The sequence below is a fragment of the Ranitomeya imitator genome, chromosome 2 (genome assembly GCF_032444005.1).
Source record: "Ranitomeya imitator isolate aRanImi1 chromosome 2, aRanImi1.pri, whole genome shotgun sequence".
NCBI lineage: Eukaryota > Metazoa > Chordata > Amphibia > Anura > Dendrobatidae > Ranitomeya > Ranitomeya imitator.
The window spans coordinates 588,208,672-588,227,984 of record NC_091283.1 but is presented as its reverse complement, the minus strand read 5'-3'; the positions used below and the strand labels follow the sequence as shown (position 1 = coordinate 588,227,984).

The following is a 19,313-nucleotide window of genomic DNA, read 5'->3' as shown; positions in this document are numbered from 1 at the left end:
ATATAGTATGAGAAGCTTCAAGAAGGCTGCCAGAAACGTGGGACCCAAGTTAGACTGTCATGATCCGTTCCAGGGTTTAAATCTGTCTGCCCTTTTTTCTGGGCAGATCATGTCAAGGGTTAACTTTTCTCTGCCTCATTCTGGGTTCAGGTATGCTATTTAACTCCGAGATATCCTGCTGGCGGTGTCAACTATAGTTCTGCCTTTAGCGTGTGAACCTGACTCTGGTAGCTCTTGATCTGTCCTGACTTGCCCTGTGTCTGTTGACTCCCTCTGTCTGCCCTTTTCCCAGTGTTTCCCTGTTTTTTGGCTTGATTCTCTGGTTTTGGATTTGGCTCCTATTCAGACTCGCTTCTGCCTTTGATACTATTGTCTTCTCCGGTTCTGACCTCCTGGCTTGGCTATTGACTCCGTTACTGTTTGTCCCTATTGTACCGTATATTGCCCATTCTGGTTTACTGATCTCTTGCTACGTCCTGACTATCCATTCTGTCTAATCCTTTTGTACTGTCGTGCTATCTCGTGCTTTGACTCGGCTTGTCTGACCACTCTCTCGCCACTTGGTGGCGTCTGTGCTGCTGCTCTGTGTGTGCAGTCTCACTTCCCTCTCAAGCTCCCCCTGGTGGAGGTTGCGCTGTACTGCACTGTAGCAGCATGACATAGACAATTTAAAATCTATGCTGTCAAATACTAATTACATTGTGTGCATTTCTGAGCCACTGGGAATGTGATGAAAGAATAAAATCTTAAATAATGAGTAATAAATCATTTTCTCCAGGGTTATTCTGAAATTTGAACTATAGTAGTATAGTAGTGATGTGGCTAAGGTTTAGAAAAACCTATTACTTCAATTGTACAAACATAAAGCATGATGTATACTAGATTGGAATTTTTCAAACTTCCTAAAGCAAGTATCCACCAATTAAATAAATGACATTAAAAGATAGTTCTCAACGTCTTCAGCATAGTGGTGGGCCACTCCACTGCCTTCTGGATTCCTGCTACTGCGTTCTTGCTGGATTGGCAGTTCAGACCAGCAGCGACGTCTGTTTCTGGCCGAAATAGTGCATTCTCCGATGTGGCTTTGCCAGTGCAGAATTGGAGGGGCATAGTTGCCTTGAAGCTGGCTGGATCGGGGATATCAGTGCACTCAAGCTATCTAGCCAGTTTCACAGCAGCACTTACAAACTCTATTGGAAAGAGTTTGTAAACACTGCACATATTTGTCCACTGCTGTTAGACTGTGACGGGAACTTAAGCAACAAGCAATAAACAGTAACATTAAAAAAATCACTCTACTCTTGTGAATGAAAATTATTTTTAACAACAAGTAAATTGCAAAGTTGTTGGTTTTTACAAGCACTTTGCAGCTTTTACCATTAAAGAACCTGAGACATATGTCAAAGGCGATCATCATACACTGTGTTGAAATAATTAAAAGCACAGAATGAGGACATTGCAAGTATCTCCAGGAGGCACAGTGAGTACCCCTGGGGGTATGTACATTCTAAAATCCATGTATACAGTATATTAGTTGTGTTGTAATGTCTACTAAGTGCTCTTGTCAGTCTATTATTTCTTTACCAAACAGCCAGAATTTCATGTGGTTATTTCTATAGGAGTCTGGAACGTGTGGACTCTATGGACATCCTAACCTCCTCAAAGTTCCAGAGTTGGGAGGAGGATTATAATCAGCTGACTGAGAGTGCGACAGAAGAGGGCAGCCTGTGTCAGGTGAGGAGGGTGCGCACCTATGTAGTCTACTCTGCATGCACTATGACCATTACCTATATAAGTCATTGGATTCCTAGAAACTCATTAAGTTATATACAGTGCTTCTACCATTCACTGTATATAATGTTATACAGTGTGTTTCATGGCTGTACGGTTGTGTGGCTCCATCTATTCCATGGAAACTATACAAGAATGCCAGAACTTTCCTACCTGGAAAAGAGCTAATGAAATAAATGTCTATGTGCCATTGTTACTTTAACTTTAAAGCTGTCACAGACTCAAAAGGGCCACACAATGAAATAGTCCAGCTCTGTGATAAAGTGTACTTTCTTAATGAACTGTAGGGCATTTAGACTAACATTCATTTCCATTTCTTATTAAAGTGAAAAAAAGATGTTCTATTGGCATGGCTGCCAAATGCACTGGTCATCAGCCAATTTGGCTGCAGAATGAAATTTCCAATTGCAGAATACATGACCTTCGGCGAATAGGGCTTAAGAATTTGTAATGCAAAAAGTAAAGTTTTCCCTGTTGACTCATGATGGTTAACACTATGAAGCTCACTATGAGGCTGATTTCTAATTACGGAGCAGTTCTGTGCTATTTTTTATTGACCTGTTTTGTGTAATTGTTTCTCTTTTGCTCCAGGTCAGTGTCCAGTTTCATTTTAAAGGGAAGCTGTCAATGGGATCAAGCCTCCTAAGTTGTCTATATAGACATGTAGGTCATGGGAAGCTGAATAACATGATACCTTGATATCTGCGATCCGATGTCTTATTCCAGAGAAATCCATGTTTTTGTTATATGTAAATTGACTGTTCCGTCTATGGGCCAAACACTGATCTGCCTCCAGAGATTATTCTAAATAAAAGGGGGCGTTACCAGTGTGATGTGTAATGACCGCTCTCTGCTCTCCTGATCTCACTGCAGAGCTGTGATTATACCTGACACATCTGTAGATTCCTCTCATGGCTTCAGTTTCCATCTCCCAGACACATAGGGTTGCAATATAGCAGAACCGTGAGAGCTACAGCTGTTAACATGTTTGTTATGAGACAATGTTAAATTCTAACTGTTCTGTGTTAGTTACATGTCTCACACTGAAAAATATTGAGAGTCCTCAGTGGTTGATACCTTTTAATGGCTAACTGAAAAGATGGTAACAAATTGCAAGCTTTCGAGACTACATACGTCTCTTCATCAGGCAAAGACTAAAACAAATTCTGAAGAATCACATATTTATGCACAACATAGCATAGAAAAAAAAAAGCAAAAAAGGAAAAAAAGGGAAAAACCATGGTAAGACAGGTGACATGAATCAGAATTACCATGGGTGATAAACAGTTATGTCCATAAATATTGGGCCAGTTCTTAGATAAGGATTGTTTTATTGTCCTGTGATTAGGGTCTCTGTTGTGATGACCCCACATGGTCTAAGGGGCAAGTTCCTTAGTTGATGTAAAAAGACATGTTGTGCATAAATATGTGATTCTTCAGAATTTGTTTTAGTCTTTGCCTGATGAAGAGACCTGTGCAGTCTCAAAAGCTTGCAATTTGTTACCATCTTTTCAGTTAGCCATTAAAAGGTATCAACCACTGAGGAGACTCAATATTTTTCTATCTACTGGCTAACACGGTACCAAGATATATTTCTTTCCTGTATCATTTCTCACACTGGTAACTCCCCCTTTTATTTATAACAATCTCTGGAGGCAGATTCTCATGCAGATCAGTGTCCGGCCCATAATCCTGTACAGCTCATTTACATATAAGAAAAAAATTGAATTCTCTGTAATTAGACATCGAATAACAGATATCAAGGTATCATTTTATTCAGCTTCCTATGACCTACCTGTCCATATAGACGGCTTAGAAGGGTTGATCCTACCGACAGATTATTTTTAACAAACCTAAGCAAGTCTTTCCTGCAAGTTGCCACTCTTACCTTGCTCAAGAGTGGCATTTGGTTGTGGGAAATCTATTAGTACCGGGATTACTTAGCAGGGTGTGATTAGAGCATTTTGTCTAAGCTGCCATGCTGAATTCTATTATATACACTGACTTACCTTCATGGACTGGAGAAACCTTATTACTCTCCCCATTCCACCATTACTTGGCCTTAGAAATCGTAGAGTCCCAGTAATTAATACGGATGTACAATATCAGTAGATTTTTGACTAGGGACTTGATTCACGCTTGTTAAAGGGAATCTGTCACTAGGTGTCACCAAATAAGAGAGCAGCATAATGTAGAGGTAGAGACCCAGATATCATTGATGTGTCACTTACTTGGCTGCTTAGTGTAGTTTTGATAAAATCACTGTTTTATCAGCAGGAAAAGTTATCACTGGAGGACCAGTAAACCTGCTGCAAGGTAGTCAAGCCATTTCATGGGCCCTGTGTAACCCCCCAATGATTATAAGCAGGGGCGGGCTGGGCTGGGTGGCAGAAATGCATATGCCCCCCGGGCCGGTGTCTAAGCAGCTGCACAGGGCCGCTGGAGGACTGGCAGTGACTAATACATAGCGCACTTGTAGTGCGCGGTGGTGCCATCCCGCCAGCAGCCCTGACATGCAGGCTGCAGGGGTATGTGATGAGCAAGCTCCTATGCGCCACTGCCACTCTGAGGGAGAGAGCCAGCAGCCAAGATGAAAGGTCAGCATACCGGCCTGTGTGTGCACGGAGCTCTGGCTTCTCCTGCTCTTATCTGCTATCCCGGCAGAGAAGGAGAGACGGGGGAGGTGCCGGGGCCCGGGACAGTGCAGAGCTGTGAGCAGGAGAAACTGAAGAGCTGCACATGGACATCAGCTGAGCCACCCCTGCACCACAGAGGAGAGTGTATGATGTGTGTATGAGGTAACTGGTGTGTGTGATGTGTGTATGAGGTAACTGGCGTGTGTGATGTGTGTGTGAGCTGCGTGCGTGTGTGTTTGAGGTAACTGGTGTGTGTATGAGGTAACTGGTGTGTCTGTGAGCTGCATGCATGTGTGTGTGAGCTGCGTGCTTGTGTGTGTGAGCTGTGTGCATGCGTGCGTGTGTGAGAGCTGCGTGCGTGTGTGTGTGAGAGCTGCGTGCGTGTGTGTGTGAGAGCTGCGTGTGTGTGTGTGAGAGCTGCGTGCGTGTGTGTGTGAGCTGCATGTGTGTCATTATACAGTGGGCTTGTGCGTGTGCCTGTCATTATACAGTGGGGCTGTGTGGGTATGTCATTATACAGTGGGGTTGTGCGTGTGCCTGTCATTATACAGTGGGGCTGTGCGTGTGCGTGTGAGCTGCGTGCGTGTGTGTGAGAGCTGCGTGCGTGTGTGTGTGAGCTGCATGTGTGTGTCATTATACAGTGGGGCTGTGTGGGTATGTCATTATACAGTGGGGCTGTGTGGGTATGTCATTATACAGTGGGGCTGTGCATGTGTGTGTGTGTGTGGGCTGTGCATGTGTGTGTGAGCTGTGTGCATGTGTGTGAGCTGCGTGCATGTGTGTGCGTGTGTGTGAGCTGCGTGCGTGTGTGTGCGAGCTGCGTGTGTGTGTGTGTGAGCTGTGTGCATGTGTGTGTGAGGTGCGTGTGTGAGCTGCGTGCATGTGTGTGTGAGCTGCATGTGTGTGTCATTATACAGTGGGGTTGTGCGTGTGCCTGTCATTATACAGTGGGGCTGTGCGTGTGTGTGTGTGTGAGCTGCGTGCGTTTGTGTCTGAGAGCTGCGTGTGTGTGAGAGCTGCGTGCGTGTGTGTGAGAGCTGCGTGCGTGTGTGTGAGAGCTGTGTGCATGTGTGTGTGAGAGCTGTGTGCATGTGTGTGTGAGAGCTGCGTGCGTGTGTGTGTGAGAGCTGCGTGCGTGTGTGTGAGAGCTGCGTGCGTGTGTGTGTGAGAGCTGCGTGCGTGTGTGTGTGAGAGCTGCGTGCGTGTGTGAGAGCTGCGTGCGTGTGTCATTATACAGTGAGCTTGGGCGTGTGCCTGTCATACAGTGGGGCTGTGTGGGTATGTCATTATACAGTGGGGCTGTGCATGTGTGTGTGTGAGCTGCGTGCGTGTGAGCTGCGTGTGTGTGTGAGCTGCGTGCGTGTGAGCTGCGTGTGTGAGCTGCGTGCATGTGTGTGTGAGCTGCGTGCGTGTGTGTGTGAGCTGCGTGCGTGTGTGTGTGAGCTGCGTGCGTGTGTGTGTGAGCTGCGTGCGTGTGTGTGTGAGCTGCGTGCGTGTGTGAGAGCTGCATGTGTGTGTCATTATACAGTGGGGTTGTGCGTGTGCCTGTCATTATACAGTGGGGCTGTGCGTGTGTGTGTGTGCTGCGTGCGTGTGAGCTGCGTGCGTGTGTGTGAGCTGCGTGCGTGCGTGAGAGCTGCGTGCGTGTGTGTGAGAGCTGCGTGCGTGTGAGCTGCGTGCGTGTGTGTGTGTGAGAGCTGCATGCGTGTGTGTGAGAGCTGCGTGCGTGTGTGTGTGTGAGAGCTGCGTGCGTGTGTGTGTGAGCTGCGTGCGTGTGTCATTATACAGTGGGCTTGTGCGTGTGCCTGTCATTATACAGTGGGGCTGTGTGGGTATGTCATTATACAGTGGGGCTGTGCATGTGTGTGTGTGAGCTGCGTGCGTGTGTGTGTGAGGTGCGTGCGTGAGCTGCGTGCGTGTGTGTGTGAGAGCTGCGTGCGTGTGTGTGTGAGAGCTGCGTGCGTGTGTGTGAGCTGCGTGCGTGTGTGAGAGCTGCGTGCGTGTGTGTGTGAGAGCTGCGTGCGTGTGTGTGTGAGAGCTGCGTGCGTGTGTCATTATACAGTGGTATTGTGCGTGTGCCTGTCATTATACATTGGGGCTGTGTGGGTATGTCATTATACAGTGGGGCTGTGCATGTGTGTGTGTGTGTGAGCTGCGTGCGTGTGTGAGCTGCGTGCGTGTGTGTGTGTGAGCTGTGTGCGTGTGAGGTGTGCTGCGTGTGTGTGTGTGAGCTGTGTGCGTGTGTGTGGGAGCTGCGTGCGTGTGAGCTGTGTGCGTGTGAGCTGCATGTGTGTGTCATTATACAGTGGGGCTGTGCGTGTGTGTGAGCTGCGTGCGTGCGTGTGTGTGAGCTGCGTGCGTGTATTGTGTGTGTGAGCTGCGTGCGTGTCGTGTGTGTGGGAGCTGCGTGCGTGTGTGTGAGCTGCGTGCGTGTGTGAGCTGCATGTGTGTGTCATTATACAGTGGGGTTGTGTGTGTGAGCTGCGTGCGTGTGTGAGCTGCGTGCGTGTGTGTGTGTGTGAGCTGCGTGCGTGTGTGAGGTGCGTGCGTGAGCTGCGTGCGTGTGTGTGTGAGCTGCGTGCGTGTGTGTGTGAGCTGCGTGCGTGTGTGAGCTGCATGTGTGTGTCATTATACAGTGGGGCTGTGCGTGTGTGAGCTGCGTGCGTGTGTGTGAGCTGCGTGCGTGTGTGTGTGAGAGCTGCGTGCGTGTGTGAGAGAGCTGCGTGCGTGTGTGTGAGAGCTGCGTGCGTGTGTGTGAGAGAGCTGCGTGCGTGTGTGTGAGAGAGCTGCGTGCGCGTGTGTGTGTGTGTGAGAGTTGTGTACATGTGTGAGCTGCATGTGTGTGTCATACAGTGGGTTTGTGCGTTTGCCTGTCATTATACAGTGGGGATGTGTGGGTATGTCATTATACAGTGGGGCTGTGCATGTGTGTGTGTGTGAGCTGCGTGCGTGTGTGTGTGAGGTGCGTGTGTGTGTGAGCTGCATGCATGTGTGTGAGCTGCATGTGTGTGTCATTATACAGTGGGGCTGTGTGGGTATGTCATTATACAGTGGGGCTGTGTGTGTGTGTGAGCTGCGTGCGTGTGTGAGCTGCGTGCGTGTGTGAGCTGCGTGCATGTGTGAGCTGCGTGCGTGTGAGCTGCGTGCGTGTGTGTGAGCTGCGTGCGTGTGTGTGAGCTGCGTGCGTGTCTGTGAGCTGTGTGCGTGTGTGAGCTGCGTGCGTGTGTGAGCTGCGTGCGTGTGTGTGAGCTGCATGCATGTGTGTGTGAGCTGCATGCATGTGTGTGTGAGCTGCATGCATGTGTGTGTGAGCTGCGTGTGTGTGTGAGATGCGTGCGTGTGTGAGCTGCGTGTGTGTGTGTGTGAGCTGCATGTGTGTCATTATACAGTGGGCTTGTGCATGTGCCTGTCATTATACAGTGGGGCTGTGCGTGCGCGTGTCATTATACAGTGGGGCTGTGTGTGTCATTATACAGTGGTGCTGTGTGTGTTATTATACAGTGGGGCTGTGCATGTCTGTCATTATACAGTGGGGCTGTGCGTGTGTCTCATTATACAGTGGGGCTGTGTGTGTGTCATTATACAGTGGGGCTGTGCATGTGTGTGTGTCATACAGTGGGGCTGTGCGTGTGTCTGTCATTATACAGTGGGGCTGTGTGTGTGTGTGTCATACAGTGGGGCTGTGCGTGTGTCTGTCATTATACAGTGGGGCTGTGTGTGTGTCATTATACAGTGGGGCTGTGCATGTGTGTGTGTCATACAGTGGGGCTGTGCGTGTGTCTGTCATTATACAGTGGGGCTGTGTGTGTGTGTGTCATTATACAGTGGGGCTGTGCGTGTGTCTGTCATTATACAGTGGGGCTGTGTGTGTGTCATTATACAGTGGGGCTGTGTGTGTTTGTGTGTCATTGGTGCATTCACTCTGTCATTCTTTTGACTGCAGACTTGTGCTTCTCACATTGCTGGCAGTGCTGTGGTCATTTGGCGGGTGTGTGGCTGTAAGTTTGTGATTGGCATACATGCGGTCACATGCCGACCAGACTTGCATGGCCTAATGCAACTGTATTGAACAAGGCCCAAAACAGTCTAGTTGAAATGTGGCTGGGAATATATATATATCGCATGCTTGCAGTCACAAGACCACCTGTTGCCGGCACCAGAGAATCTTCACAGCGCACGATATGAGGATTCCCACATAGTGTCTGTAGACATGTAGCATAAGATCCGACAACCCCTTTAAGGATGAGCCGCTACTCATGGGCCACTGCTGTGTGCTTGTCCCCCAGGCCAAAATTTGCCAGTCAGCCCCTGATTATAAGCTTTCTGTGTACATCGTACATGGCTACAAAGCATCCATTAATGGATGGGGTGGGATATACAGAGCTCAGCATTTAGAGAATTGTTAAATTTGAAGGGTCTCTGCCCCTACATTATGCTGCTCTCAGATTACATAGCAAAACCTGATAACCAATTCTATTTAATGGGATTGTCCAGGGACATAAAAATGCATTTAGATTTAGAAGCAAATTGAACTTACTAATATGTACTGTTTTAGTTCCGAAATTAGCACCCATGTCCCTACTCACTGTCCTTTTCTCAGGTGCACCATGTCTTACTCTAAGCTGCTCTTACCCTCTCCCTGTGTCTCAGAAATGTGATGAGGGGGCTGGTTGTGAAGTTCAGTGTATTAGCTAAGCCAGCTCCCTTCTCAGTCTCTCCATCAGCCTTGACAGTGCGGGCTGGCTTAGCTAACAAACTGAGCCTGGCAGCCTGCCTCTTTAATCACATGCCGACATGCAGAGAGTGTGGGGAGCTTTCTGGTCGTGTTAGAATGAATACAGAATTGACGCTGCCAAGACCATGGAAGGAGGGTCCGATTTTGTAATTAAAATTTATTTGTAAGTTCAATTACCGTATATACTCGAGTATAAGCCGAGATTTTCAGCCCAAAATTTTGGGCTGAAAGTGCCCCTCTCGGCTTATACTCGAGTCAAGGTGGGTGGCAGGGTCGGCGGGTGAGGGGGTGAGGGCGCTGAGGCATACTTACCTAGTCCCAGCGATCCTCGCGCTGTCCCTGCCGTCCCACGGTCTTCTGTGCTGCAGTTCTTCCCCTCTTCAGCGGTCACGTGGGACCGCTCATTACAGAAATGAATAAGCGGCTCCACCTCCCATAGGGGTGGAGCCGCCTATTCATTCCTCTAATCAGCGGTGCCGGTGACCGCTGATAGAGAAAGAAGCTGCGGCACCGAAGACCAGGCAGAGGGACAGCGCGAGGATCGCCAGGACTAGGTAAGTATAGCATATTCACCTGTCCTCGTTCCAGCCGCCGAGCGTCGCTCCATCTTCCCGGCCGGCGCCTCCATCTTCCCGGCGTCTGCGCTCTGACTGTTCAGGCAGAGGGCGCGATGACGCATACAGTGTGCGCGGCGCCCTCTGCCTGATCAGTCAGAGCAGAGACGCCGGGAAGATGGAGGCGCCGGAACGAGACGCTGGGAGCTGCAATCAAGGGAGGTGAGTATGTGTTTTTTTTTTAATTGCAGCAGCAGCAGCGGCGGCGGCAGAGATTTATGTGGAGCATCTATGGGGCACAGTGAACGGTGCAGAGCACTGTATATGGCACATCTATGGGGCACAGTGAACGGTGCAGAGCACTGTATATGGCACATCTATGGGGCACAGTGAACGGTGCAGGGCACCGTATATGGCACATCTATGGGGCACAGTGAATGGGGCACAGTGAACGGTGCAGAGCACTGTATATGGCACATCTATGGGGCACAGTGAACGGTGCAGGGCACCGTATATGGCACATCTATGGGGCACAGTGAACGGTGCAGAGCACTGTATATGGCACATCTATGGGGCACAGTGAATGGTGCAGGGCACCGTATATGGCACATCTATGGGGCACAGTGAATGGTGCAGGGCACCGTATATGGCACATCTATGGGGCACAGTGAACGGTGCAGGGCACCGTATATGGCACATCTATGGGGCACAGTGAACGGTGCAGAGCACTGTATATGGCACATCTATGGGGCACAGTGAACGGTGCAGGGCACCGTATATGGCACATCTATGGGGCACAGTGAATGGTGCAGGGCACCGTATATGGCACATCTATGGGGCACAGTGAACGGTGCAGGGCACCGTATATGGCACATCTATGGGGCACAGTGAACGGTGCAGGGCACCGTATATGGCACATCTATGGGGCACAGTGAATGGGGCACAGTGAACGGTGCAGAGCACTGTATATGGCACATCTATGGGGCACAGTGAATGGTGCAGGGCACCGTATATGGCACATCTATGGGGCACAGTGAACGGTGCAGGGCACCGTATATGGCACATCTATGGGGCACAGTGAACGGTGCAGAGCACTGTATATGGCACATCTATGGGGCACAGTGAACGGTGCAGGGCACCGTATATGGCACATCTATGGGGCACAGTGAATGGTGCAGGGCACCGTATATGGCACATCTATGGGGCACAGTGAACGGTGCAGAGCACTGTATATGGCACATCTATGGGGCACAGTGAATGGTGCAGGGCACCGTATATGGCACATCTATGGGGCACAGTGAACGGTGCAGGGCACCGTATATGGCACATCTATGGGGCACAGTGAATGGTGCAGGGCACCGTATATGGCACATCTATGGGGCACAGTGAATGGTGCAGGGCACCGTATATGGCACATCTATGGGGCACAGTGAACGGTGCAGAGCACTGTATATGGCACATCTATGGGGCACAGTGAACGGTGCAGGGCACCGTATATGGCACATCTATGGGGCACAGTGAACGGTGCAGGGCACCGTATATGGCACATCTATGGGGCACAGTGAACGGTGCAGAGCACCGTATATGGCACATCTATGGGGCACAGTGAACGGTGCAGAGCACTGTATATGGCACATCTATGGGGCACAGTGAACGGTGCAGGGCACCGTATATGGCACATCTATGGGGCACAGTGAACGGTGCAGAGCACCGTATATGGCACATCTATGGGGCACAGTGAACGGTGCAGAGCACCGTATATGGCACATCTATGGGGCACAGTGAACGGTGCAGAGCACCGTATATGGCACATCTATGGGGCACAGTGAACGGTGCAGAGCACCGTATATGGCACATCTATGGGGCACAGTGAACGGTGCAGAGCACCGTATATGGCACATCTATGGGGCACAGTGAACGGTGCAGAGCACCGTATATGGCACATCTATGGGGCACAGTGAACGGTGCAGAGCACCGTATATGGCACGTCTATGGGGCACAATGAACGGTGCAGGGCACCGTATATGGCACATCTATGGGGCACAGTGAACGGTGCAGAGCACCGTATATGGCACATCTATGGGGCACAGTGAACGGTGCAGAGCACCGTATATGGCACATCTATGGGGCACAATGAACGGTGCAGAGCACTATATGGCACATCTATGGGGCACAGTGAACGGTGCAGAGCACCGTATATGGCACATCTATGGGGCACAGTGAACGGTGCAGAGCACCGTATATGGCACATCTATGGGGCACAGTAAACGGTGCAGAGCACCGTATATGGCACATCTATGGGGCACAATGAACGGTGCAGAGCACTATATGGCACAGCTATGTATGGGGCACAGTGAACGGTGCAGAGCACCGTATATGGCACATCTATGGGGCACAGTAAACGGTGCAGAGCACCGTATATGGCACATCTATGGGGCACAGTGAACGGTGCAGAGCACCGTATATGGCACATCTATGGGGCACAATGAACGGTGCAGAGCACCGTATATGGCACAGCTATGGGGAAATATGAACGGTGCAGAGCACTGTATGGCACAGCTATGGGGAAATAATGATCTATTTTTATTTTTGAAATTCACCGGTAAATGCTGCATTTCCACCCTAGGCTTATACTCGAGTCAATAAGTTTTCCCAGTTTTTTGTGGCAAAATTAGGGTGGTCGGCTTATACTCGGGCCGGCTTATACTCGAGTATATACGGTATTTATATTTGCAAAATATCTAAATAACTTTTAATGTCCCCAGTAAAGTAGTTTTGCGTTGAATTTGGAATAAATGTATAGCTCTGCCCTTTATGTGCATCGATCCTTAAAGTCACAATGGTGTTCACCGTACGGTTCAAAAAATACTATTACTTTTTTTTTTATTATTATTATTATTAATACTTTTTTTATTTCACAGTTTGCATGTTTTTTTATCCTCTAAGTACATAATATTATGATAGTTATTAAAAATTCCCTTGCTTCATTATTCACATAGGATACTGAGCCGCGATGTCTGCTGCAGTACCAAACACAAGAAATTGAAGAACAGAGGGAAAGATACCACTCCCTCAGTCAGGTTGTTGAGGAACAGAGGGAACGGTATCCATTATGCCAGGTCCCAGAAGAGCCAATAGAAAGATACAATTTATGTCAAGTCCCAGAGGAACCGCGAGAGAGATTCCAGCTTTGCCAAGTAGATGAAGAAGAGAGCGAACAATATCCATTGTGCCAGGAGCCTGAGGAGCAAAGGGAACGGTACCCCCTGTCTCAAGTTCCAGAGGAGCCAGATCTAAGATACCCAATGTTAGAAGAAAAGAGGGAGCGTTACCCCTTGGTTCAGGCTATGTTTGGAGATACTGAACACACTCAAACTGAAGCTTTTGACCTCCATCTACCCAATTACTTCCGCTCTCGCAGCCACAGCTACCTCCGTGCCATTCAGGCCGGCTGCTCACAGGACGACGACACAACTTCACTACAGTCCATGTCACCCCCTTTGCCAATCACCAGCCGGACTCTACCCAGACACATTGGTGAGTTAAACTTAGCAGGACTAGCATTTCTTTGCTTGGCGATCTTCATTTTTCATCTTACTCATCAGTTCCAAATGCATGCCCAGTACAACCAAGAATGGATGACCGTTATACATTTGCTACACTGAGCATGAAGCAGTGATTAAAATATATCATACGATATCTTTCTTCATCCCTACTAATCCTCTACTGACCCCAGAGATTATTCATATAGATGTTCACAGAGGTCCATAATGCATCACCCTTCATAAAATCATCACTTTCCTCATACAGATGATTATAATACTGCCTTCTTCTGAGTGCTTAAAATGTTTTTATTGGTAATAATAACTGGTTATAATAACTTGCACAGTTCAATGTGGCATTCATTATTACATTGACTGTGATGCTTACCTGCATTTATCTTACTGGCTTTTTTATTTAGCTCAGTTTTATTATGGCATAGTTGGTATCTGTGACTACGGTTTAGATACAGTGCTTACAGGAAATCTGAGGTAGTCTGAGACACGCCCCTTGTCTCATCATTGGTCAAGGCTGCAGTTCTCTCCTTGCATCTTCTAGTTCTACCTCTTCTGATTGGCTGTTTTGCATAAACACAAGTAAATCACACACTAATCAGGCAATTACTGCATAGAGAACTGACTTTCAGCACAGCAAGGGCAGAATGAGTACAATTTACATATTACTAAATAAGTGAGAAAAAATGGTTGTTAGATAGCTAATAATAAGCGTGCTCTTGGAGGGTTGCTTTAACTACATTCATGCTATTTGCAAAGATAGCTGTAGTCTAGAATGTGAAATCACTTTTGATGTTCTTAAAATAAGACAAAAAAATGTGTGATATAATGAAAATCTCCCATTTTGTTGTTTCACTTTTTTCTTGGGATAGATCTTTACACTATAAGTAAAACAATCATCCAAATATCCATTTGTAAACTGAAGATAAAGACATACAGACTACAGAGACCGGACAGGCAGCTGCTATGGAGTCATTTGTTGGTTCTTTATGTTTTTCTCCTGAGTAGTAAGAATTTTTGCAAGAAAAACGCAATTAGAAGGGAAGTGGGTAGGGAACTTACACATCAGTCATGGAATACGTGTAAAGAAGGAAGTAAATATAAGGTTCTTCTATCCTGGGTAGAAAAACTGTTTGTTATAAAAAAAAAAACAACAACTGCTAAAACAGTTGTGGGGACAAATTAAGGGAAATAAGGTTTTATCCAGTATACCAATGTGTAAGGAAAGGCTGTAACTGCTCACCTTGTGGTTTTGTACAACACAATACGAATTAGATAAATACCACCACCCCCAACAAGCTGATTAGAGCACAAAGGGATCAGAGAGTGTTTTACCTTGACCCAATGTATATAAATTTTATTAGAAAATCAACAATATTTGATACTAAAAACACTACAGAGCAGGGGTCCAAATAATAAAAAGTACTGTCAGATACAGGGCCGGCTCCAGGTTTTTGAGGGCCCCAGGCGAAAGAGTCTCAGTGGGCCCCCCCTTTAACACATACCCCGATTCATGATCGCATATAAACACAGTCATGTAGTATATAACACTGCCCACGTAGTATATAGCAGCCCATGTAGTATATAGCAGCCCACGTAGCATATAGCAGCCCATGTAGTATATAGCACAGCCCACGTAGTATATAGCAGCGCAGCCCACGTAGTATATAGCAGCCCACGTAGTATATAGCAGCGCAGCCCACGTAGTATATAGCAGCACAGCCCACGTAGTATATAGCAGCGCAGCCCACGTAATATATAGCAGCGCAGCCCACGTAGTATATAGCAGCGCCACTCACTCAGGCACTGGTAGGACTAGGAGCTCCTCCTGAATCTGCCTCATAAGTTCAGCAGCACTGCAGTCAGCCAGGGGCGGAGATCAGAGCAGAGAACGTGCTCTCTCCGCCCACAAACAATGTCACACTGGCTGCCTTCTCTTAACCCCTATGTGTGCCTGCCTGGCTGCACTGACTGAGTGAGAAGATGCTTGTGTCAGAGCTGGCACATAGGGGTTAAGAGAACGCAGCCAGCAGTGACTTTGTGGGCGGAGAGAGCATGTTATCTCCTGCTCTGCTCTCCCAGCTGTATCTATGACAGCGTGAGTGGGCCCCCCTCTCTCCCCAGGGCATTTGCCCAGGTGCGCCAGGTGCTGACGCCGGCCCTGGTCAGATACAACATATATCACTGGCTAGATAATAGTATCAGAGAATAAGCAAGCTATATTGCTAGGGTAATGCCTTACTTAAACACAGAGGTGGCTCAAAAGTTGTCACTCCATTATCCTATTTGGGGGTAAAGGGTCATTTCTTCTTGCGATGTCGCCTTCCTGCTTGCTTCGTGTGGATGACGCCTCTTCTTGGCACCGCGCTCCTACACAGGCATACTTCTCTGCCCTGCTGTGGGCAGAGCAAAGAACTGCAGTATGAAGGTGTCGGGAAAGGTTAAAGAGCCCCGGGGCAAGCGCACTTTGACGGGGCAGAGAAGTACGTTTGCGCAGGAGTGCTGTACCAAGCAGACTGTGTGGATGACAAAAGGACACGTCATGCACATGAAGCAAGCTGGAGGATGGGGATCGTAAGAAGATGGAAAGCGCCGGACCAGGACCAGTGACGCCCATTGGACAAGACTTCCCCGCAGGTGAGTATAGTAAAAGTTATATTTCTTCTCTTAAAGTTCTGGTTTGGGGCAGATACAGCATTATAAAACGCTGTATATCAGCTCTGAAAGGTGATGGCCATATCTCTTATCGGTCTATTACCCATTTACATTTACTTGAAATTGTAAGAAACTAATTCCAGTCGGAGTATGGCTAGTTTCCTATCAGGTCCAGTCAATCTAGACTTTTGGTTAGAGGATGCTATCCAGGCCTTTAACATTGATGGGACGCAGGATAAAAATACAGGGGCTTTAACTTTGAAAAACGTGTTTAATGAGGTCTATATAGGATATAAGGCATTCTTGAAGTCCTGGTGGGAGATTAGAACTTTGGAGAACTACATTAAGAATAGGATCATCCCCAGAGGCCTAGGGATTAATATTACCCTTTCCCCAAGAACATCATCCCCAGAACTTCTCAATCTCTAGCTTAAGGAGTCTATGGATTCATCAATATGCTATATGCAAATTATTGACGGAGGAGAAAAAATTACTTGAAAAATCAACCAGCAACCTCAATAGCTTGATAGAGAGAGTGCTGAAGTTTAAATTTGATCCAGATTTCAACAGGAGGGAAGGCCTTCTACAGACTTCTGTGGAAAAATATCAGGCCCTTTTAAAAGAGAGGAAGCAGATACAGTTTCAGAAGGATCTAAGAAACTTTGCAGATAATCAAACATACAATTTTTAAAAAGAGAAGCCAATTGAGGTTTCCTCCTCAGATATAGACACGTCAGACACTGAAAGAACAGAGACTTCTGGGAGAGGGGCACATTTAAGTGGGGGACAGACTTATAGACAACAAAGATGGCAACATCCAAGAGGAAAACACGGGGGGAGGGGTGGATTCAGGAATGGGGAGGGAACACTAAAAACATCCTTCTCCACCCAAGAGATACACCGGGACCAGCCTCCTCCTCTTCATCATCATCATCTTTTTTAGAACAAGGGATGAAACCGGGTTATTTCCTCAGAACAAATCCCAATTAGGTTGGGGTCAAATAATAAATCTGTCCACTCACAACCTCTCGAGGGATGAATATTGTGTTCTAAAGAGGGGACTGAATTTTGTACCTACTAATGGTTATAATTGTTTTGGATGGGTCAAGGATTTGAATCTCTTTTGTAGGAAGTTGAAATGGAAAATTTTTTTCATTTGTAATGACAGGCAAGAATGCTTACAACAGGGGCTCCAGGGGGAGGACTTGATGGGCTTCCAAACTCTAACGGGACTCCTCAGTGAAAATGAACACAGAATAGACACAAGCAAAGGTCCCTTTACCACTCTTAAAAATAAGAGTGTTAAAATGCCACCACAAGATGAGACTAACCACATTGATATTTTTTTTACAATTACTCGAAAGGGACCTGAGGAAAATCAAAAGTCGTGTCCCTGATATAGATCATAATCTAACTAAAGGGGAAACATTGGCACTGGAAATACTAAAGGGTAATGACCGGTTAATAATCAAATCATCCGATAAGGGTGGCAATCTGGTCATTATGGACCATCAGGTGTACTGTAATATGTGCTATAACATCCTTCAAGACAAGAATACATATGAGGTCTTGAAGTCTGACCCAGCAGTGATCTATAAAGAAAAACTAAAAGAGATGCTTGACGGAGCACTTGAAAAAAGCCTTATCTCAATGACTGAATTCGATTTTTTACTTCCTAAATTCCCCCTACAGGCTTCCTTCTATATGCTTCACAAGATACACAAAGGGTTGAGCCCCTTAAAGGGATGACCTATCATGTCTGGTGTAGACTTCTTGACACAGAACTGTGGTCTGTACCTTGAAGAAATTCTTCGACCTTTTGCCGTATCTATCCCCTCACATTTGAGGGATACAACAGATCTGCTACAGAAAATTGAAGGCCCACAGATAGTCAAGGGCTCTTGGTTGGCCTCAATTGATGTTGAGGCGCTTTATAGCAGTATACCACACGACGCAGGTGTCAGTGGGGTTCAACACTACCTTTAAACAGAGGTCGGTAGCCTGCAGGGATCATAACGATTTTGTGACGTCCTTATTGAATTTTGTCCTTACTCACAACACGTTTAAGTTCAATGGCAAACACTAACACAAGCTCAGGGGCACTGCGATGGGGTGTCCCTGTGCCCCATCGTATGCAAATCTGTTCCTGGGCTGGTGGGAAGAAATAGTAGTGTTTGGTGAGGTCACCAAATGGTGGCATGAATTTGTAGCCAATTGGCTCAGAATCATTGATGATGTCTTTGTAATCTGGACGGGGACAAAAGATCAATTTACAACATTTATTGCAGAGCTAAATGTTAACATCAGTCTGAGGTTCACCTCAGATATCCATGGGGATGAACTAGCATTCCTTGATGTTAAGATCAAGAAGGAATTTAATGGGAGTTTGACAACGAGCATTTATCGTAAACCCACCAGTACTAATAACCGTTTAAACTGGATTCCAAAGGGCCAGTTTTTGAAGCTTAGGCGAAATTTTTCAGACACTAGGATGTTCCATAGCCGAGTGAGTGATATGCTCAATAGGTTCAAGGAAAAGAGTTACCCTACATATGTGTTGAATGCAGCCTATAAGGATGCGACAAACAAAGATAGACAACAGCTACTGCATAAACAGGATGTCATAGTAGACACGAAAAATGAGAGTATGAGGATCATAGGGACCATCGACTATCAACATCAGAAGGTGAGAAAAGTCATAAACAAGCATTGGGATATACTTAAAATGGACCCAGATCTTAGAGATATACTGGGCACATACCCTGATATTACCTACAGAAAAGGGAGGTAATTGAAAGACTCTCTAGTACATAGTCACTACTTAAAGCCAGCAGTGGAGGGCACATGGCTAGATAGGAGGCCTTGCGGTTTTTACCGGTGCGGGGAGTGCCAAATGTGTAAGTGAATGAAACCCAACAAGTCTTTTGTGAGCTCTTCTACAGAAAGGGTCTTCTATCAAAGAGATTTCTCCAACTGTAAATCAACAGGAGTAGTCTACATGGCTACATGCCCATGCCCAAAGGACTACATTGGGAAGACAAAGAGAGAGTTCCATAGGAGGGTAGGCGAGCATTTGGGTGACATCAGGAACAACAGGGACACCACACAGGCTAGGCATATGAGAACCCAACATCCGAATGACATTCTGAATATCTCATTTACTGTCATCGAAGTAGAGAGACCCAACCCCAGGGGGAAAATCTGTACAGGACCATTCTGCAAAGGGAGTGCGAGTGGACATTTAGACTGGACACTTTGACACCAAGGGGATTAAATGAACAGCAATCTTTCGCATGTTTCCTGTAGGCTTATTGCCCTGTAACACCCTGCTGACCCACCATATACCGAAAGCTTAGATTGAATGAAGTTTATTGATTCATATTAGGAC

At 47.0% G+C, this 19,313-nt stretch overlaps 1 protein-coding gene across 1 annotated transcript in view; it reads left to right on the top strand.

The window, feature by feature from the left end:
* DLGAP4 (DLG associated protein 4) overlaps positions 1 to 19,313 on the top strand; it is a 300,448-nt gene that overhangs the window by 101,761 nt on the left and 179,374 nt on the right. Inside the window, exons 5-6 of the mRNA XM_069752301.1 lie at positions 1,620 to 1,734; positions 12,716 to 13,253. Of these exons, the coding sequence (XP_069608402.1) occupies positions 1,620 to 1,734; positions 12,716 to 13,253 (653 nt within the window). The remainder of the gene's footprint in view (positions 1 to 1,619; positions 1,735 to 12,715; positions 13,254 to 19,313) is intronic.